Below are 20816 nucleotides of genomic sequence, written 5' to 3'. Positions count from 1 at the left end.
TCCATCTAATACAACTGGTTGACATGTTTGGAATGGAGGATGAAAATCATTTTGAGATAGGTGCCCAAACACCGTGGTTATGCGTGGGATTTTGCCATCCCTCGTTGATTCTCCGAATCCCACCTTCTACGGGTTGAAAGGGAAGGGGCCTCCACTCGTGGGTCCCAACTTGATGTGTATGTTTCATCCAAGCTGTCCATCCAATTTTTCATTTTGTTTTATCCTTAAAACCCAAAAATGAAGTCTATCCTCATCCTAGGTGGGCCACAGAGACCGAAAAACTCCTACCTCACACTCGCATGCATAGAATTTTATAGTGGGTTTCTACTTATGGGACCCATAATGAGGTAGCTGTTAAATCCACACCATCCACCTCTTTAATTAGGTTATTTTGACCACTGGAACCAAAAATCAAGTTGATCCAACCATCAGTGGACCACACTATAGGTGACGGTGGGTTGGTAAGACCCACTCACGTCACTGCTCACGGAGGTGGGGTGGGGTGTCCCACTCGTGACCCCGCCATGATGTATATGATATATCCACACTGTACACCGGTTTCTCTATATCATTTTAGGCCATGGGCCAAAAAATGAGGCAGATTCGAGTTTCAAGTGGCCACACAGAGGGAAATGAACTCCTGCTGTTGAAACCTTTCAAGGCTCTCTGTGGGGTCCCTGATCATCCAAACCAGTCAAAGTTAGGATCCATAAGACCCGCTCGAGCTAACCTACTTGGTGAATGGGTCGGATTGTCCAAATGGAGCCCACCTCGATGGTGACAAAATAAAATATAAAAATGATTTCTACATTTGCAATCCCATGATTTATCTTTCCCAAACAGGTTTTGGCTCAAATCCTGTTGGATAGAAGTTACTCCCATGTCTTCTCAACATGCTATTAAAAAGTATGAGATATATCCAATCCAGAGACAATATCTTACACATGCATTTAATACAGGTGGTCAGAGCGCCTTAGAGGGCAAAGGTGTTGGATCATGGATGAAGGGCAAAGGTGGAAATGAGACGCGGATTTCCTGCCATAGCCTTTGCTGGGAAATTATTGCACAAGGATGCTGGGTAGGGCTCACAAAGATATCATCCGTTTTAAAAGCTAATTTCAGGACCTGCAACAGAAAACTAGGTAGAATCAAAACTAAAGTTGGTCACACAATACGGAAAATTGGGGAACGAAATTTCTACAGTTGAAACCTTTATGTGCTCCACCTTGTTGTTTATATGCCATCCAAACCGTTTATAAGGTCACTACCATTCGGATGAAGTGAAAATACCAAAAAAAAGTTACCTGACACAGAAATTTTTTGGCCCAAAGAATATTTCAACGATTGAAGCTGAATCCCCACTGTTTCCTCTCGTGTGATCCACTTAAGTTTTGGATACATATAATTTTTAATTGAAGGTCCTAAAATAAGCTCTCAAAGAAGATGCACGGGGTGGATTTCTTACAAACATCTCCGTGGGCCCCTACCAGCGTCATTAGGCAGGAACTTCCTCGTAAAGGCTTTCTCACGAAATCCGCGTCCGTGGAAATGAAAATCTGATAAAGCGCAACAAGCGCGCCGTACTGTTGGACCGCTGGCTAAGAAAAGCAAAGGGCAAACTGGTAATTGGATCTAGATCTGAAATTTATGATTTCACCCGCGGAGGCTCGGAACCGAGCCTGCAGGCGGCTGCAGGTCCGGTCAAGGGCGTCTTCAGACGAGCGGGGTCCACCACGAGCGGCTGTCGCGTGCCGCATCAGGCGAAATACACGTGTCATCGACAGTAAAATCCGAGCTGTCAAATCATTCGAAAGAGAAATGTGGGTCCCGCTTGCGTTCGCCCTAAGTGAAGAGGAGCTCCTCTAGGGTCGAGGGTAGATGGAGTGGTCCCCACATCGTTTGAAACGCCTATATAAATGGCGCGCAACCCCGTTCTCAGAGAGATAGAGAGAGAAGGGGAGGCTCTTCTTGGTTTTTTCGTCCGATCTGCAATTTCATATCGACGGATCTCCGAGAGGTAAATGAGGAGCGATTCGCGACGATAAAAATCCAAGAATCGTTATAGAAACCGCTTTTCCGCTTTCCTAATCGGTCAAGAGCTCCTTTTTTTTAGCTTCTTTTTGCTCTTAGAGGGCTTAAAGTAGCGATCTGAAGTGAAAAATCGAAGCAACGGTGAATATCGGTGTAGAAAGCACCATCTGCTTTCGAGATCGGTTTGAGATCTGTCTTTTTTGTCCTGTTTCTGCATTTCTAATCCTGAAGAAAGCCTCCTTTGCGATCGATCATTGATTTGGGGTTGTTTTTCAGTCTGTCGGTGGGAAAAGCTCTCGTTTTCTGATATTCTTAGAGATCTGTCTCTGTATTTTCTGATTCGGTTGGTCTATGTTTAGCGGCAGGAAGAAGCTTTTTTCGCTGTCAAAACGATCATTTTGAAACAAAATCCTGCAAAATTGGTTGATATTAGGGAGAGGAACTTCGTCTGTTGGAGCTATCTGAGTGGTGTCGGCTGTAAAGGTCGAGTTTAAAGGGTTCTTTCATCGAAGGTTTCTTGAAGTAGTAGCACAGAGCCTTCTTTTTGTAAAAATTGACTAAATCAGGCTTATAGTCCTTTATAAGATCTCAATTTTTTTCTGCTCTTCCGGTAATGGCGGCTATTTCTGGTTCGACATTTCAACTCCTTAACAATTCAGCGCTTCTTCCTTCCATTAATCATCAAAGAAACCTTTCTCCTTTGAGCGGCAATGGAAGCAGAGCTATGTTTTGCTCTGTTTCTAGGCGATCTGGCGCGGCTTCTTTGGAGATTAAGTTTTTCGGGGCAAAACTGCGCTGCACAGGTTCTGAGCGATTGCATCTATGGAGATCGGATGGTCCAGGACGATCTCCTAAACTCAGAGTTGTGGTGCGCTCGATGTCTCTGTCTCAGGTACCGGAGAAGCCACTGGGTCTGTACGATCCATCATTTGACAAGGATTCTTGTGGAGTTGGCTTTGTTGCGGAATTGTCTGGTGAATACAGCAGGAAAACTGTACGTCTTGTTGCGTTTTTTTTTTCTGTGAGAAGATTGATGATTTTTTATTTTATTTATTTATTTTTTAGCTCACATGCTTGTTTTCTGAATATTTTGTGTGTTCGTTATAGTTCTTCCTTTGCATTTGTAAGTTTGTATAAGCCATGGGGTTGCAGGTGATCGATGCCATTGAGATGTTGTTGCGGATGGCGCACAGAGGTGCTTGCGGCTGTGAAACGAATACTGGTGATGGAGCTGGAATTCTCGTAGCTCTCCCGCACGACTTCTTTGCGAAGGCATGTATCTTATTAAATATAATTATCTTTTCTAAGCTCTCATCTTAAAGAATCATATCTGCAGATTTTGCCTGGTCGTATAAATCTTTTTTCCCCTTCATCCACATAATTGTTGAGAAATCTCATAAAGGTCTTTTTTTTTTTGGCCCTTTTGTTCGGTGTATATATTTCAGGTTACCAAGGATGTTGGATTTGAACTACCACCACCGGGTGAGTATGCTGTCGGGATGTTCTTCTTGCCAACATCTGAGGTTCGTCGTGAAGAAAGCAAAACAGTATTCAGCAAGGTAACTTTGGTTCTCTAGAAATTTGCTGATGAATTTCGGACATAGGCCTGTGGGGCCCACTTGTGGGCAATCACTAGGTCCCACAAGGTTTAGCCTCCTTTTAATTTTTTTTTTTAAAAAAAATCTGTTTTTCTCCCTATTGTTTGAAGTTGAATTACAACTTTAAACAAAGATTTAGATAATGACTCCCGGTCAGGTCCTTTCTTGAAAATCATATCAAGAAACAACAAGAGTACTTGGAAAAAATTGAGATATTAATATTATCCATCTAGAGAAAATTGAGAGATTAATATTGTCCATTTAGCTTGTCCCTTAAACGATGTAAGCAGTAGATCGTAATCCGAGGCCATCTATACTATAGAATCAGAGGAGTGATTAGACCCATCAGCTCCAGTAGTGGTTAGGTGGACCACTAGACCTGAACCGTTCATTATTGGTTTTGTTGAGGTCCCATATCGTGTAGATTGTCGGATCCTGAGGGGCCACTCTTCCGCACGGAGATAATTATGTTAGACAAATACTTTGATATGCTGGTAGAGTGTGATGTATCAGGGACAAAAAAATAAGCTTATTTGATAATCTGATTATTGGATTGGTGGCATTGATTTGAAGGTTAAAAATGAAAATATCTGACAGTCCTATTTCCAGGAATAAGTATCAATGGATCAGATGTTAGGATTGTTCAACCAAACTGATATTGGGACTGTGACTTGGTGACAATGGGCTGCACAATCTATTCAGTGTTATTTGAGTTAATATATGCTACTTTGTACAATTTCTTAGTGCCTGCATATCAAGTGTCATGCTCAGCCTGAGTATCGTATAACTGATTATATTATGTCCATTTTCCCCTCAATTGTTTCATCTGTTTTCCCCTTGGAACCAATATATTCAGGTGAAGAGTTCCTTTCTTAAAATTTTCAAGTCAATTACAATCAGCAATAAAAAACTGGTCAACTTTTACACAAAAACTTGTATATTTTGTTACCATTACCTAGCTACAGATCAATCTTTCTTTGTTTTGATCGTAAACGTGAATGATGTAAAATTTAATATTATTCATTAAAATTTAAAAATTCTTCGAATTTCTTCAATAGTTGTGCTATTGGTGATCATGTGTATTCTGCTACTAGTGATTGTTTCTTTTGAGCTTTGTTGATTGTAATGGATTATTTGCAACATTTATTATTTAAAGTACAGTAGCCGTTTAACCTTGGTTTTTACAATGTAAACTGTTGCCAGCAGCAAAGGAATGCTGATTCTAGTCAATTTTGTTGAATGACTAATTGCCAATTGTAATGCTTTGATTTACACCAAATCTTATATGCAGTTTCACCTTTTTCCTTCATGACTTGCTTTCTTTTTTTTTCAGTTGAATTCATCTACTCTTGATTTGGTGTTTTGAAGAAATGTTCTCCTGATGTTCTTTATTCTATGTGTAGAATGTTGTATGTAGTTTCATCTTTTTCCTGCATGACTTGCCTTTTTTGGTTGGATTCACCTACTTCTACATGTAGAATGTTATATGTAGTTTCATCTTTTTCCTGCATGACTTGTCTTTTTTTGTTGGATTCACCTACTTCTACGTGTAGAATGTTATATGTAGTTTCATCTTTTTTCTGCATGACTTGCATTTTTTTGGTTGGATTCACCTACTCATGATCGGTGCTTTTAAAGAAATGTTCTACTAATGTTCTTGATTCTATTTGTAGGTTGCGGAGTCTCTGGGGCATGTTGTTCTTGGATGGCGCTCTGTCCCAACTGATAATACAGGCTTGGGCAAGTCTGCTCTTCAAACAGAACCTGTCATCGAACAAGTGTTCCTTACTCCTAGTCCAAGGTCAAGTGCTGATTTCGAACAACAGGTGTGATTGATCTCCAATATCCTTGTACCTTCTTCAACTTTTCTTTTTTTTTTTTCAAGGCTTCAACTGGAGTTGTGAACTATGAAATAACTTGCATAGTTCATTATATGCAATATCTTCACACTGGACATACTGTATTTGCAGATGTACATATTGAGAAGGGTTTCGATGGTGGCTATACGAGCTACATTGAACCTGCAGCATGGTGGAGTGAAGGACTTCTATATATGTTCTCTCTCTTCAAGGTGTGTCCTTTTAATCCTTTCTTCATGCTTTTGATAAGCGGTATTCTCCAGTTATCTGGCACAATCTAGAAACACTACAGCTTGATAAGACAACTAAGGTTTGTGGTGGTTTGGCAGGACTATTGTTTACAAAGGTCAGCTAAAGCCAGATCAGTTGAGGGATTACTATTATGCAGATCTTGGACATGAAAGGTTTACGAGCTACATGGCCCTGGTAAATTTCCCCACCTGCATGCCTTCTTTATCTACGAACTCCACACTTAAACAGCGAGCAGCATGGGGAACTCATTGGTAACAGACAGACGTAAGGTTAAGCAACAAGTTCTAAGGCATCAAATTTTGAATGATTTCTTAAGTTCTTCTACTGTCTTGAGCTCTTGTTTATTATTTGAATTTGGGTGCTGGATGCCTTGGGTAAGTTGGCAAAAAACCTTGATATGGAGTAAACCATGTTGCAGAAACTTGATGCAGTGCTCCTTATGGTCAGTACTTGACGATGAGACTTCCAATTTGGAGGTGGATGGGAAAATGTATTTGGTCAAGGTAGCTTAGGGCTTCCACATTTTTTTTTTTTGTATTGGCTGTAGATATAAGAAACCTAATGAGTGTCCTTAATGCAAACTTGTCTTCAATTTCTCAGATGACTTCTGGATTTCCATGAATGAAATAGAAGAAAGCATGAGCTGATGTTGTTGGGTTCTCTGATTTCCATGCAGGTTCATTCTCGATTCTCAACAAACACTTTCCCTAGCTGGGATCGTGCTCAACCCATGCGCATTTTGGGCCACAATGGGGAAATTAATACTCTTCGAGGAAATGTGAATTGGTATGTTTCAGAGTTGCCTAGATTGCTCAGTCAAGTGATTATTTTTGTTCTTTTCCGTATTTTTCATAGATAGGAGTGCCACTGATTTTGCTTATTCATTTAGGATGACAGCACGTGAGGGTCTTTTAAAGTGCAAGGAGCTGGGTCTATCAAAGAATGAGATGAAGAAGCTTCTACCCATTGTAGATGCCAGCTCGTCTGATTCAGGTTTGGTTCCACAAAACTAACATAAATCCATTTTAGATGCCAGTTCATCTGATTCAGGTTTGCTTCTACAAAACTAACATAAAATATAACTTGTGCACTGTGCGCAAATGCGTGCATAGTATTTACATGCATATGATATATCCTCGTGCATGAATGTTTGTGTACACGTGTATTTGCACATACTTCTGTGTGCATAAATGTGCAAGCACATGTACGCATAATTATGTGCATACATGTCTGATACAACACATAACAATGTTCTTAAAGCTTTTAAGTGACACTTGGGATAGCCATTCATGCTATGGACAGTCCATTTTGTTGCATACCATAATGGCAGGCCATGATGGAAAAATAACACCAATCTGAATATTCTAACCATCCAATCAATAGTATGTAAAATGTACAGTCAATATTGAGTGGAGAAGTAAAAGAAGTCCACTCATCATCTTGAAACATCTATTCAGTAGGCCCCATCACGGATTACTCATGATACCAAATAAGCATTTTTTGTTAGATGATGATAACCATCTAATCTATTGCTAGTAAAAAATGGATGGTTGTAACAAAATGGCCAACATTCAAAGGGTTAGGATCATCTGATCGGCATACTTTTTGCATCACAGCCTGCTAGTATTTGTATGGAATAAATGGATTGTCCAGATAGATGGCAGATTGCACGGCATGTCAGTTTGAATCTCTAGGGACATTGCTAACATCTCCATAAGGTGGGGAAGTTAGCATTTTCCATACGGATACACATGCACACATGGAAAGACAAATGCCGGCATGCCAACATGTAAATGTGTGAGAACTCATATTTGTGTGTATATGGAGTTTAAATGTTTGGAACTTGGAAATTTATGCCTGTTTTAGGGGCTTTTGATGGTGTCCTGGAACTTCTGGTTCGAGCTGGTAGAAGTCTGCCCGAAGCTATCATGATGTTGATACCTGAGGCATGGCAAAATGATAAAAACATGGATCCTAATAGGAAGGCTCTATACGAATATTTCTCAGCACTTGTGGAGCCATGGGATGGACCTGCTCTTATATCATGTAAGGATCAATACATTGGAGTATGGTTCATATTTGAATGATTGTGCATTTATTTTTCTGATTTTGCAAATATTTCTTGGAAAAAATGCAGTTACTGATGGCCACTATCTCGGAGCAACATTGGACCGAAATGGGCTCCGTCCAGGTCGCTTTTACATTACACATAGTGGGCGTGTTATCATGGCCAGTGAGGTTGGTGTGGTGGACATTCCAGCTGAAGATGTGCAAAGGAAAGGAAGACTCAACCCTGGAATGATGTTATTGGTAGATTTTGAAAAGCACATTGTTGTTGATGACGAGGCCTTGAAGAAGCAGTACTCACTTGCAAGGCCATATGGCGAGTGGCTCAATAGACAGAAGATAGAGCTCAAAGATATTGTCAGTTCTGTTTATGAAAATGACAGAGTCCCACCTATCATATCCGGAACAATGCCTGTAAGCACAAAATCTTGTCTCCCAAAGTTTCTTCCTTCTAATCTATTTTTTGTGTTGTCAGTGTGGTTGTTACTTCTTATATTTAAATCCCTCACCAATTGTAGGTGTATAGCCATAGTGATAACATGGAAAACGTTATTTTATTTTATTTTCCCTTATTTTAGGTGTCTAGCCATGATAATAACATGGAAAACATGGGAATTCATGGTATGCTGGCTCCATTGAAGGCTTTTGGGTATGTAATCCTGGGCCTTTTTTTTTTTTTTTTTTGTGGGTTGATGCTCTTTTTTATACATCTATTGGAGTTAATCATTGACATTCCTTATATGCAGTTACACTGTAGAAGCCTTGGAGATGCTGTTGCTGCCCATGGCAAAAGATGGTACAGAGGCTCTTGGCTCGATGGGAAATGACGCTCCCTTGGCTGTGATGTCCAACAGGGAGAAACTTACATTTGAGTATTTCAAGCAGATGTTTGCTCAGGTCACAAATCCACCAATTGATCCAATCCGTGAAAAAATAGTCACCTCCATGGAGTGCATGATTGGTCCAGAAGGGGACCTGACCGAAACAACTGAAGAGCAGTGCCACCGTCTCTCGCTGAAAGGTCCTCTGCTGTCCATTGGAGAAATGGAGGCCATAAAGAAGATGGACTACAGAGGTTGGCACAGCAAAGTGCTCGATATAACTTACTCAAAAGAGCGTGGTAGGAAGGGCTTGGAGGAGACCCTTGATAGGATATGTTCTGAAGCACGTGATGCTATTCGCGAGGGTTATACAACATTGGTATTGTCTGACAGAGGTGAGAAGTTTCTGCAGTCTGAGCATTGTCCCATGAACTTCTATATTCAGACCAGAACTTAGTTTAAGAGATTACCTGCTTGGAACAGTTCACATTTAGAAAGCTCAAATTTTCTCGTCAATTGACATTTTACTTTGGCTTCATTGATCTACAGTATATTCTGATACAGTGGTGTTATATGTTTCTATCGTGGTCAAGTTTTTTTTTTTTTTTTGGGTTAGCTTGTTAGTACACACCCATGTCAGTACACACACTCCATGTTAGCCACCCCCACTAGGGATCAATACCAAGACCTCAAGTGTTGAAACAAGGTATCTCCACTCAGTCTACCAAGACCTCAAGGTTTTTTTTTTTCTATCGTGGTCAAGTTGTTTCTGCCTTGCTGATTAAGAAAAAAAAGGTTTTGGTGCTTCTTTACAATTCCGTGCATGCTGGGTTTATGAGCTGGCTCAAGCTCTTAATTTCCTCTCTTTGGTTTAAATGCAGCTTTCTCGTCTAAGCGTGTTGCAGTAAGCTCCCTCTTGGCAGTTGGTGCTGTCCATCACCATTTAGTTTCAAAGCTTGAGCGCACTCGAATCGGGTTGATAGTTGAAACTGCTGAACCACGGGAAGTGCATCATTTCTGTACTCTTGTTGGATTTGGTGCTGATGCCATATGCCCATATTTGGCCATAGAAGCCATTTGGAGACTTCAAATTGATGGAAAGATCCCCCCTAAATCAGACGGTGAGTTCCATTCAAGGGAAGATCTCGTCAAGAAGTACTTCAAAGCCAGTAACTACGGAATGATGAAAGTTCTTGCCAAAATGGGGATATCCACCTTGGCCTCTTATAAAGGTGCTCAGATCTTTGAAGCTCTGGGTCTCTCATCCGAGGTGACCCAGCGGTGTTTTAATGGGACACCTAGTAGAGTAGAGGGTGCAACTTTTGAAATGCTAGCACGTGATGCGCTACGCCTACATGAGCTGGCGTTTCCTACCAGGGCCTTACCTCTAGGAAGTGCAGAGGCTGTGGCTCTACCCAATCCCGGGGATTATCACTGGAGGAAAGGTGGTGAAGTCCATCTTAATGATCCCCTCGCCATTGCGAAGCTGCAGGAAGCAGCGAAATCAAACAGTGTTGCTGCTTACAAAGAATACTCCAGACGAATTCAGGAGCTGAACAAGACCTGCAATTTGAGGGGCATGCTGAAGTTTAAAGATGTTGAGGCAAAGGTTCCTTTGGATGAAGTCGAACCTGCTAGCGAGATTGTGAAGCGTTTCTGTACGGGCGCCATGAGTTATGGGTCAATATCGTTGGAGGCACATTCAACCCTGGCTATTGCAATGAACAAAATTGGAGGAAAATCTAATACAGGTACAATATTCTTGGTAAAAGTTCTGATGGATTTCTTGTTTAACTGTATCTTCTTTCTTTTTTAAAATCAGTATGTAATCACTGTTCTTTAACAAATTACCAGTTCATCTTGTTTCAAATGTAATTTGCTTTTGGCTTTAAATCATAATGCTTTGTTTCGTGCTTTCTAGCTCCCTGGATTCTATAAGGGCCAGTTTACATTCCTTGGTACCCCTTTTGATTGTTGACAAGGTATGAGAGTCTTGGGTGGATGCTCCACGTCATCAAAGCCATATGAGACACAAAGGCATTCTATCCCAGTGTATTTCATTTTTGCACCCAACCAAAATGAGACACATTGTTATGATGGGGGTGGGTCCTTTGATGCAAAAACAAGAAAGGCTATGATGATGTTGAAACATGGGCTCCATGTGGCCTGGTCCTTTAGGCAATCAAAAAGGATTTAAATTGTTTTTAGAAGGCTGATTGTAAACAGGCCCAAAGCAGTTCATATCATCTGTTGTCAATTGATTATTTACTCTGAGGCCTTTTTGTTAAAATAATAAGTTGTTTTTAAAGAATTTGTTTGTGTACTCATGGGGGTTTTCTTTGCTCCTAGACATTATGCTTTTGATGTGTTGCTTGAAACACATATTATAAACACACCAACATGTTCTATATGCTCTTGTTGCATTATTGATATTTGGTACTACTTTTCTGGTTCTCTTTCTTTTCTTTAACTCTGTCTGATTTTTTCTTTAGTTATCAGTTTCTGTCAATATTAAATGATTTCACAAATATTCACTGTCTTGAAACGTTATTTGAGTTGGTGCTCTCCCATTTACTATTTGTTATGAAATTGTTTTGAAGGTGAGGGAGGTGAGAACCCATCTCGCATGGAGCCTCTTCCAGATGGTTCAATGAATCCCAAGAGGAGTGCAATTAAGCAGGTTGCAAGTGGACGATTTGGAGTATCTAGCTATTATCTTACCAATGCTGATGAACTTCAGATAAAAATGGCTCAGGTAATTTTTGCAATTATGCACATATACTCTGAAACACCTTCATAAGGTTCATGCTTTTGCTTTGGGGCTTGCTTGATTCCTATTTAGCCTCTCCATTCCTATTGGAACAGAGGTTCCTCTTGTTTATGTATTTATGTTCATGGACAGATGTCGTCGAGTATGCAAAGCACCAAAGTGTGTCTTTGTATCTTTAACTGACACATACCTGACATTGGTGAGATGATATATGAACTAGCATTCATTTCCATTTGTGGGGTGAGATGATTTTTCAATGATGTTAGCTGCCTTGTTGCACAGGGGGCCAAGCCTGGTGAAGGAGGCGAACTTCCAGGCCACAAGGTTATTGATGACATTGCAGTCACACGGAATTCTACTGCTGGTGTGGGACTCATCAGCCCCCCTCCCCATCACGACATCTATTCCATTGAAGACCTTGCTCAGCTAATTCATGATCTTAAGGTATATATCTGTTTTATGTTTTCTGTATCTGTCCATAAAGTTTGTATTTTACAGTACTTGATGCTTTATGCATGCAAAAGTGGTAAACGTTAAAAAAATACACCATGGATTGACTAGCCTTCTCATTGACTTCTTTTTCCTCCCACATGTAGAATTCTAATCCAGGGGCTAGGATCAGTGTAAAGCTTGTATCCGAGGCTGGAGTGGGAGTAATTGCTAGTGGCGTTGTAAAAGGCCACGCCGACCATGTCTTGATCTCAGGTCATGATGGGGGAACAGGAGCTTCCCGTTGGACTGGCATAAAAAATGCTGGGCTTCCCTGGGAGCTCGGATTGGCTGAGACTCACCAAACTCTAGTCGCAAATGATCTCCGTGGACGAACAGTTCTGCAGACTGATGGCCAACTAAAAACTGGAAGAGATGTTGCCATTGCTGCCCTACTTGGTGCCGAAGAGTTTGGTTTTAGCACTGCCCCTCTGATAACCCTTGGTTGCATCATGATGCGGAAGTGCCATAAGAACACCTGCCCGGTGGGCATTGCTACCCAGGACCCTGTTCTTCGTGAGAAATTTGCAGGAGAGCCCGAGCATGTCATAAACTTCTTCTTTATGCTGGCTGAAGAAGTGCGAGAAATTATGTCTAAGCTGGGGTTCCGAACAATCAACGAAATGGTTGGTCGTTCAGATATGCTAGAAATGGATGAAGAAGTGATCAAGAATAATGAGAAACTGGAAAACATCGATCTAACACTGCTGCTTAGGCCCGCCGCTGATATTCGGCCGGAAGCTGCTCAATATTGCATCCAGAAACAGGATCATGGTTTGGACATGGCTTTAGACCAGAAACTGATATCGTTATCTGAATCTGCCCTAGAAAAGGGCCTTCCAGTGTACATTGAGATGCCCATTAGAAATGTAAACCGTGCCGTTGGGACCATGCTCAGCCATGAGGTCACAAAGCGCTATCACATGAAGGGGCTTCCGACAGATTGCATCCATGTTAGGCTTTCTGGAAGTGCCGGTCAGAGTCTCGGGGCATTCCTCTGTGCTGGAATAACTCTGGAGCTTGAGGGTGACAGCAATGACTATGTTGGTAAAGGATTATCTGGGGGAAAGATTGTAGTTTATCCTCCAAGAAAAAGCCAATTTGATCCAAAGGAAAACATTGTCATTGGAAATGTTGCTCTCTATGGAGCTACAAGTGGGGAGGCATACTTCAATGGGATGGCAGCTGAAAGATTTTGTGTCCGTAATTCTGGTGCTAGAGCAGTTGTTGAAGGTGTTGGTGATCATGGGTGCGAGTACATGACCGGTGGTACTGTTGTTGTTCTTGGGAGAACCGGGAGGAATTTTGCGGCTGGCATGAGTGGTGGAATTGCCTATGTTCTTGATGTGGAAGGGAAATTCCGTTCTCGCTGCAATCTCGAGCTGGTGGATCTTGATAGGGTTGAAGACGAAGATGATATTACAACTCTGAGGATGATGATACAGCAACATCAGCGGCACACTAACAGCAACTTAGCTAGAGAAGTACTTGCGAATTTTGAGGACCTTCTCCCCAAGTTTGTGAAAGTTTTTCCAAGGGATTATAAACGAGTTCTTCAGAATCTGAAGGTAGAGCAAGCTGTTTTGGAAGCTGAGGCGCAAGACGAGGCAGAGTTGATGGAGAAGGATGCATTTGAAGAGCTTAAGAAGTTGGCAGCTGCGTCTATGAATGGCAAGGAGGACATGGTAATTTGTTTGTATTTATTATGTTTTCTATGGTTAAGCTCCGTGTGTCTTAAAAATTTCATCCATGTGTAGGGCTGTCAATGGACTGGGCTTAGGCTGGAATACTGTGCCAGAGGGCTAGGTCAGGCTCAGGCTTAGTTAAGAGCCTGTCGGCACAGCCCGGACCGACCTCTTTAGGATTTCAAGGGCATTTGTCTTATATCATGCATGACTGGGCATGCTTAATGAACACCCCAGATGTTGTACAAAAGTGGGTCGCCGGACTCAGGCTTGGGTTGTGCATAATCATCACAGGCCCAAAGCCTGGCCCATTGACAGCCCTATCCATGTGTCTTTGTTATGATTTATATGGTTAAGCTTCTCAATCAGTATTATGAAATCATAATATAGTTTTTCCTCCAAAGGGGTATTACTTTTGCCATGATGAAAATGTTTGGATATTTTGGTCATTTTGTAAGAAAATAGATCAACATATTGTTTCATTTCACTGAGGTGATTTGTGACTCATTTCTCATGTCAAGTGATTGTTTTGTTCTCGTCTAAAGAAGGCGCCAGTCCTTTATTAATACTTTGTTCTGGGAAACTTAGTCTCTGTGTTATCAGAAGGAAATTGAGTTTTTAATCATTTTTGCAGGAAAAAAAATATTTTCTGTAACTTCTTGTAATTGAACTAACTGAAATATGTGAGCAATAAAACTTCTGCTAAGCTTCAGTTTCATTTTATGGTTCTGATTAATGATCTGACATAACTACTTGTAATGAACAGAAGGTGGAAGAGACACAGCCCTTGAAAAGGCCGACGCGAGTTCCAGATGCTGTCAAGCATCGAGGCTTCCTTGCTTATGAACGGGAAAGTATTTCATACAGGGACCCTGATGTCCGGATGAATGACTGGGAAGAGGTTGCAGTGGAGTCCAAGCCAGGCCAACTGTTGAAGACCCAGTCGGCCCGTTGCATGGATTGTGGAACTCCCTTCTGCCACCAGGTATGAGTTGGACATCTGATATAGTATAAAAGAGTCTAAAATTTGGTATTTTTTAGGCATGGCTCAAATGTCTATTTTGATACTGTATTTTATTTATTAACTGATCTTTGTTGTCTTTTTTTTTTTTTTTTTTTCCCCCCACCAGGAAAACTCTGGGTGTCCTCTTGGGAATAAGATACCAGAATTCAATGAACTGGTATACCAGAATAGGTGGCGTGAAGCATTGGATCGGCTTCTGGAAACGAACAACTTCCCAGAATTTACAGGCCGAGTATGTCCTGCTCCGTGCGAAGGCTCCTGTGTTCTTGGCATAATTGAGAACCCTGTCTCTATTAAAAGCATAGAGTGTTCCATCATAGACAAGGCCTTTGAGGAAGGGTGGATGGTGCCTCGACCTCCCCTCAAGAGAACTGGGTAGGTCCTTTTTGTCTTCAGCTTCTTCCTTTTCTCATCAGTTTTTTCTTTCTTAATGAGGAAAACTACAGCACTGAACCTCAGCAAACATATTGTTTGCTAAGGCGCTGATTCTGTGCAGGTGTACTTATAGTTTCTTTCTTGACATCATTTATCTCACGGTCTCCCCTGTGGTTAGGGGATGCTCCAAAAACCTCCTAGATTGGAAGATCCTAACCTTTTGATCTTTGGTTTGTTTCCATTTAATGTGAACCATTGGCCATTTTCTTTTTTGAACTGTCTATTTTTAGGCACCCAATGAATGAGGGATTAGTATCTAACCTGGATGGTTTTTGCGGCATCCCATCTGTGCGAAATTGGATGGTCTGGATAACTAAAGCATGGGCTTCACATGAACAGAATCATGTGGTTCAGAAACAATAGACCTTTAATGCCTCTCTTCAAATTTTGATTTATTCACTGAAATGTGGAATTTGTTGAAACTATTTGGGTATGCAGCAAAAGAGTTGCCATAGTAGGCAGTGGACCAGCTGGATTGGCTGCTGCTGACCAGCTGAATAAAATGGGGCATTTAGTCACAGTATTTGAGCGTGCTGACCGGATCGGCGGCCTGATGATGTATGGTGTCCCCAACATGAAGGCAGGCAAGGTTGATGTTGTTCAGCGCCGTGTCGACCTTATGGCAAAAGAAGGTGTTAATTTTGTGGTGAACGCTAACGTGGGGACAGATCCCACGTTCTCTGTAGAATGGCTCCGTGCTGAGAATGATGCAATTATATTGGCCTGCGGATCAACAAAACCAAGGTAATTGACGTTTAAAACTATGCAATCCATCTTCCTATTTCCATGTTTGAGCAGTGTTTTAAATAGCTTATGCTATGTAGCATCTTGCTTACACTATGCAAGATAGATTGGCCTTAACGCTAATGCTACATAGCTCATGAAAATAAGTTAAAGTCAAATGGAGTAGCTTACATTACAAGTTATTTTCACTAAAGCAAAAATCAATTAACATTTTCAATGACTTGTTACATTTTTCTATTTTTTCAATAAAATTAGTTAATCTTTTCAGCAATTTTTGTAGAATAATAGAAGTAACAGTATTAAAATAGTTCTATTGCTCGTTCTTTATGGTTAAAATTTGCCCTAATTTTCTTATTATTTTAGCTCGTGTTTGTTTGCACAAGATATAATGAAATTCATTATTAGTTAGTTTAATTTAGTGCAAAATATCAAGAAATTTCATGATATTTGGCGCAATCAAGCGCAACCTTAATTAAAAATCTACAAGTAGCATGTAGCTTACACTTCACACTTCAGAGGAGTGAACACTGATTGAGACATTTTAAACACTGATTGAGACAGCATTGTTAATAAGAACTAGCCGATTGTACATGGAACCAGGCGGTTCATCAGTTTTTGTTTTTATTTTTATTTTTATGAAAATTGGAGTTTGGATGCAAAAGAGCCTGGCCAAACCGATTCAACTTCCCTCATCCTGAGTTGATCAGGATCCTTTAACATTGGTCATGTGCACTGTATGATTATCTGCTGGTAGTGAGCTAAAAGAAGCGAGGTGAGGTAAACTTGAAATGGCAATCTTCATCATTATCAGTGTTCTTGTGGGAGGCAAAAATCCACAGGTTCTTATGGCTCGTTACTGTGCAGGGATCTTCCTGTTCCTGGTCGGGAGTTCTCGGGGATCCATTTCGCCATGGAATTTCTTCATGCAAATACCAAGAGCTTGCTGGACAGCAATCTCCAGGACGGGAAATACATATCTGCAAAGGGGAAGAAGGTGGTTGTCATAGGAGGCGGAGACACAGGAACCGATTGCATAGGGACATCGATCCGGCATGGATGCACAGAAATCGTAAATCTAGAGCTTCTTCCTATGCCTCCTCAAACAAGGGCTCCAGGCAACCCATGGCCACAGGTTTGCTCTTGGCATTCTTGAAAAGACCAGTCTTTCTATTGCATCTCTCTAGTTCTTTGCAAATGTCCAAAATTAACACACCTGGCTTTTACTAGAGGTCTTGTGTATCATCAAATGGCAAGTTGGCTGTTCCTCAGTACTACAGTCTTGTGGTGCCCATCGTCCAACGATTTGGGGCATTCATCTAATGGGCCCCACCAGGATGGGGGATTGGAAGATCCCAATTGCCAACCCATTGATTTATTTATTTATTTAAAAGATTTTTCTCGTGAATTTGGACCTTTTCTATGATTTGTCTTGTTTGTAAGCCATTGATCAGAAGGTTACGATGTTTCCAATCTTGAATATTTTTGAGGAGTGCCCGTGCTCCTTATCTGATCAGTGGTCTGGATGACCTAAGACGTGTGCACATTATGATTCCTCTTCTGCAAAAGCTATCATTTTTTCCCCATTAAGACGCTCAACAATTTTCAACTTTGCAAGTGTTTGGATTTTGTTGTCTCATGTGCTTATGGGATGTGTTTTTATCTTTTTCTTTTCTTTTTGGATCTGCAGTGGCCTCGTATATTCCGTGTGGACTACGGCCACCAAGAAGCGGCAGCCAAGTTTGGAAAGGACCCAAGATTCTATGAGGTGTTGACCAAACGATTTTTGGGAGATGAAAATGGGGCCCTCAAAGGACTTGAGGTGGTGCGTGTGCACTGGGCAAAGGATGCCAGTGGCAAGTTTCAGTTTCAGGAAGTTGAAGGCTCAGAGGAGATTATCGAGGCTGATCTGGTGCTCTTAGCAATGGGTTTCCTCGGTCCTGAGCCGGTGAGTCCTCTACTTACATTCTATTTATACACTTGAGGAATCATGGCCATCTCATCTTGATCCAATGGTTGTAAGGGAGTTGCTTCCAATACAAGATTGGTTCTGATTGATGGTCCCAGCTCCTGACATCTGGTCCAATCAAAGAGTGGATGGTTGTGATTTCAATTAACGTGGATGTTTTCTTTGGTGGGCTGACACCAGATCATTCCACCATGATTTATCTAGCTAATCTTCTTTTGGGTATAGAGCCCAATGAACTTCTAGTATTAAACTGAAAACACCAAAATGTGACCCTTGACAACTATAATGAATACATATGGAATTGAGAGATTCTGTAAATTGGATGTCAAAAGCTTGCATGATCTTTTGTTGCCTGATGGGAGTTCATCTGCTCTTTTAAATTTCTGCAGACTGTTGCGGATAAGTTGGGTTTGGAAAGGGACAACCGCTCAAATTTCAAAGCTGAGTATGGCCGTTTCTCTACCAGTGTTGATGGTGTCTTTGCTGCTGGAGACTGCCGGCGTGGACAGTCGCTGGTTGTTTGGGCCATCTCGGAGGGCCGGCAAGCAGCTTCTCAAGTAGACAAGTATTTGATGGAAGACCATCTCAACAATGCTGCCGCACATCAAGCTGTTGAGAACAAGCACACTGTCATGACATAGCTAGGAAAAGGAAAACATGATTATTTGGTGGGTGCACATGGATAGAAAGATGGAAATGCTGATTTATAGAAAGGGACTGGCTGCAGATCATCTTATCCTCACCAGACAACTGGTGCTAGGTGAGACAATTGGAGGCATTGTGCAATTTGTTGATTACAGTGTGATGGCCAATGAGCTGACAGTGGGTTTAATGGTGGATTGTAGCTGAGTTGTGGGCCAGTGTCTTATATGTATTGTTTCCAGAAGGGCGGTGGCTTTTCTGACAAGGTTTTAATGGTATCTGGTCATTTGTTTTTCTTTTTTCTTTTTTCTATTTATTTTCTACCCTTTTTTTGTAGAAAAGATGGTTTGGATTGAGGAATGAATGTACAGGTCCATTTGCTTTGAATTAATACGAGCAGTTTGTGTTGGATGGTGATAGATATACATAGATAATCATTTCATCTTATATACTAATCCTTATTTCTTAGCAATTCAAGGACTCGATTGGTTCCTCACTAGAATGAAATTGTTCATTTGATAGGGGAGTCAACGGGCCATTAGGGAACGTGGACAATCAAATTAAATACATCAGGACTTTGTTGGGGTTGGATCACACCAGTGGATGTTCTGGTTGGTTGTGTGTTGGGCCACTCTTGTACGAAATGATTGTTGTTCTAAGGATTGGTTAGTTGTCCATAACATTTTTGTTGTTCTCAGTTTCTAAATGGGCTGCAAGCAAAGAACGCCTTCCAAATCCATTGAACTATGGGTTCAACCCCATCATGCCACCCAGTATTGACAGCTACCGTGCCATCTTCATTACAGGAACCTAAATTCAATTGACAAGATAATGCTTTATGTTTGGGTGCATCTGGACGACGAAGATCTGGGCTGAAAATTGGTATTTTGGGAGCTGCTAAAACTCGCAGTCCGGTACACGCTGCTTATGATCTTGGCCTTTGGTCAGTCGGGGTGAAGGCAAATGATGCGTTGTAACCGTGGGCATGGCAGGAGTATGTATGATTGTGGACCCTACACTGGATGCCCCATGGTTTGAAACCGTCAAAAATATTATAATCCTCTCCATAGCCTCTCCGTACCTTTGCCTCTCAAAATGCCAATCGAGACTATCTGAGATTTTTACAAAGATCCGCCTGCACCTGCAGGTGACAGAAGCGTGACAGTGTTGTGACTATAAATGAGGAAGATGCAGCTTGATGTGTGATGATCCAACCTTTTTGCAATGATGAATGGTTAGGACAGAGAAAACATACATGTATCATAGAAATTCAACATTACATCCCATTGGTCAACCTGCAAAGGTTCAGATGAAACAAATAATGGCATAGAGAGGATGTCACTCCATCATCTTCATTCTCAGCTATCTTCTCATTACTGTCCTCTTCAGCTTTCTCTTCGCCACCTTCAACTCGATTTTTTCATCTACATTCCTTGAATAGTAAAGAAACCAGTCGTGTAGTCGGGGCCACCAGCTTCCTGTCGTATAGTCGGCTTGGCACCACCTTCTCATCAGTCAGCCGGTAAACTAGGAGCTCTCCTAGATATCACAAGGCTGACCCGAACATGAACATTTACAAAAATCTTGGCCTCCCATGGGGGTTGAACTGCAAGGGGCGAAGCATAATCACGGACAGCTAAAGGAATACAGTGCAAATAGAGAAAACATACATGATTCAAGGACAACAGTTCTAGTTGAACGCCATGAATGGCCGGCTTTCAATCTCCACTGTTTCCTGTGATGTAGTAGTCTACTCGTTCTTTTGATCTCCTCTGTTTTTGGAGTTATTTCCTAACATGAGCTGGCTAAACTGATGTACGGAGAGGATGTTACACGCTAAATCACGGTGAACCCATATCGCTCCACTCCGGCTGGCGTACGGGCCATATGCTCCCCTGCACGAAGTTTGTGTAGGCGGAAGCTACGTGGAGCCCACTGCTATGCCCGTGTGACATCCACTCCATCCATCAATTTCGCCGGCTCATGTAGGACCGCGTGTTCGATAATGAGGCAGATTCAAAACCCTTGATGACGCAGGGATCATCAGAATTGACATAATGGCTCGATGCCTATGAATGTATATGTTGCTTACTCAACCACTTGCAAAATTTTATAATAATTAAGAAATACCAAGGTGGAGTTCTTCCTCTGAAAATAAATTGCTTGTGCTTTCCCCAAGCTATAAATCACATGGTTAGAATCACCAAACCAAAGTGCTACTTTGGAATCATAAGCAATGCTCAATCTTAGCTGATCGGGCTGATTGGCATGATTTTTATGCCATGTTTTGCTCCTGGTTGTATGAATGAACAGTTCAGACCAATGATAGTTGATAGGTCACCTCATATGCCATTTAAAAGCCTCGGGGACATTGCTAACATCCCCTTGTAGTGGGGACAGTAGCAATACCTAACACACACTGCAAATTCATTT

At 41.4% G+C, this 20816-nt stretch overlaps 1 protein-coding gene across 8 annotated transcripts; it reads left to right on the top strand.

The window, feature by feature from the left end:
• The first annotated feature begins 1986 nt into the window (after window positions 1-1986).
• On the top strand, window positions 1987-18830 carry LOC131245159 (glutamate synthase 1 [NADH], chloroplastic). Of its 8 annotated transcripts, XM_058244427.1 has the most exons (22): window positions 1987-3025; window positions 3184-3303; window positions 3477-3590; window positions 5303-5455; window positions 5600-5700; window positions 5818-5914; window positions 6417-6526; window positions 6630-6733; window positions 7607-7786; window positions 7878-8221; window positions 8386-8456; window positions 8554-9023; window positions 9510-10379; window positions 11229-11383; window positions 11681-11842; window positions 11995-13572; window positions 14339-14557; window positions 14703-14971; window positions 15470-15775; window positions 16640-16907; window positions 17463-17720; window positions 18131-18830. In XM_058244427.1, exons 1-22 carry the CDS (start codon window positions 2645-2647, stop codon window positions 18380-18382), a joined length of 6582 nt encoding a protein of 2193 aa, XP_058100410.1. In that variant the 5' UTR covers window positions 1987-2644; the 3' UTR covers window positions 18383-18830. The 8 variants fall into 8 exon arrangements, with proteins under 8 accessions (XP_058100410.1, XP_058100403.1, XP_058100409.1 ...); XM_058244420.1 differs by lacking the exons at window positions 1987-3025; window positions 3184-3303 and having other exon boundaries at window positions 3436-3590; XM_058244426.1 differs by lacking the exons at window positions 1987-3025; window positions 3184-3303; window positions 16640-16907; window positions 18131-18830 and having other exon boundaries at window positions 3436-3590; window positions 17463-17691.
• Window positions 18831-20816: the final 1986 nt, after the last annotated feature.

This window comes from Magnolia sinica, chromosome 5 (genome assembly GCF_029962835.1).
Source record: "Magnolia sinica isolate HGM2019 chromosome 5, MsV1, whole genome shotgun sequence".
Taxonomy (NCBI): Eukaryota; Viridiplantae; Streptophyta; class Magnoliopsida; order Magnoliales; family Magnoliaceae; genus Magnolia; species Magnolia sinica.
Note: the sequence above shows the minus strand (reverse complement) of the source record. Positions and strands in the feature narration are given on the sequence as shown.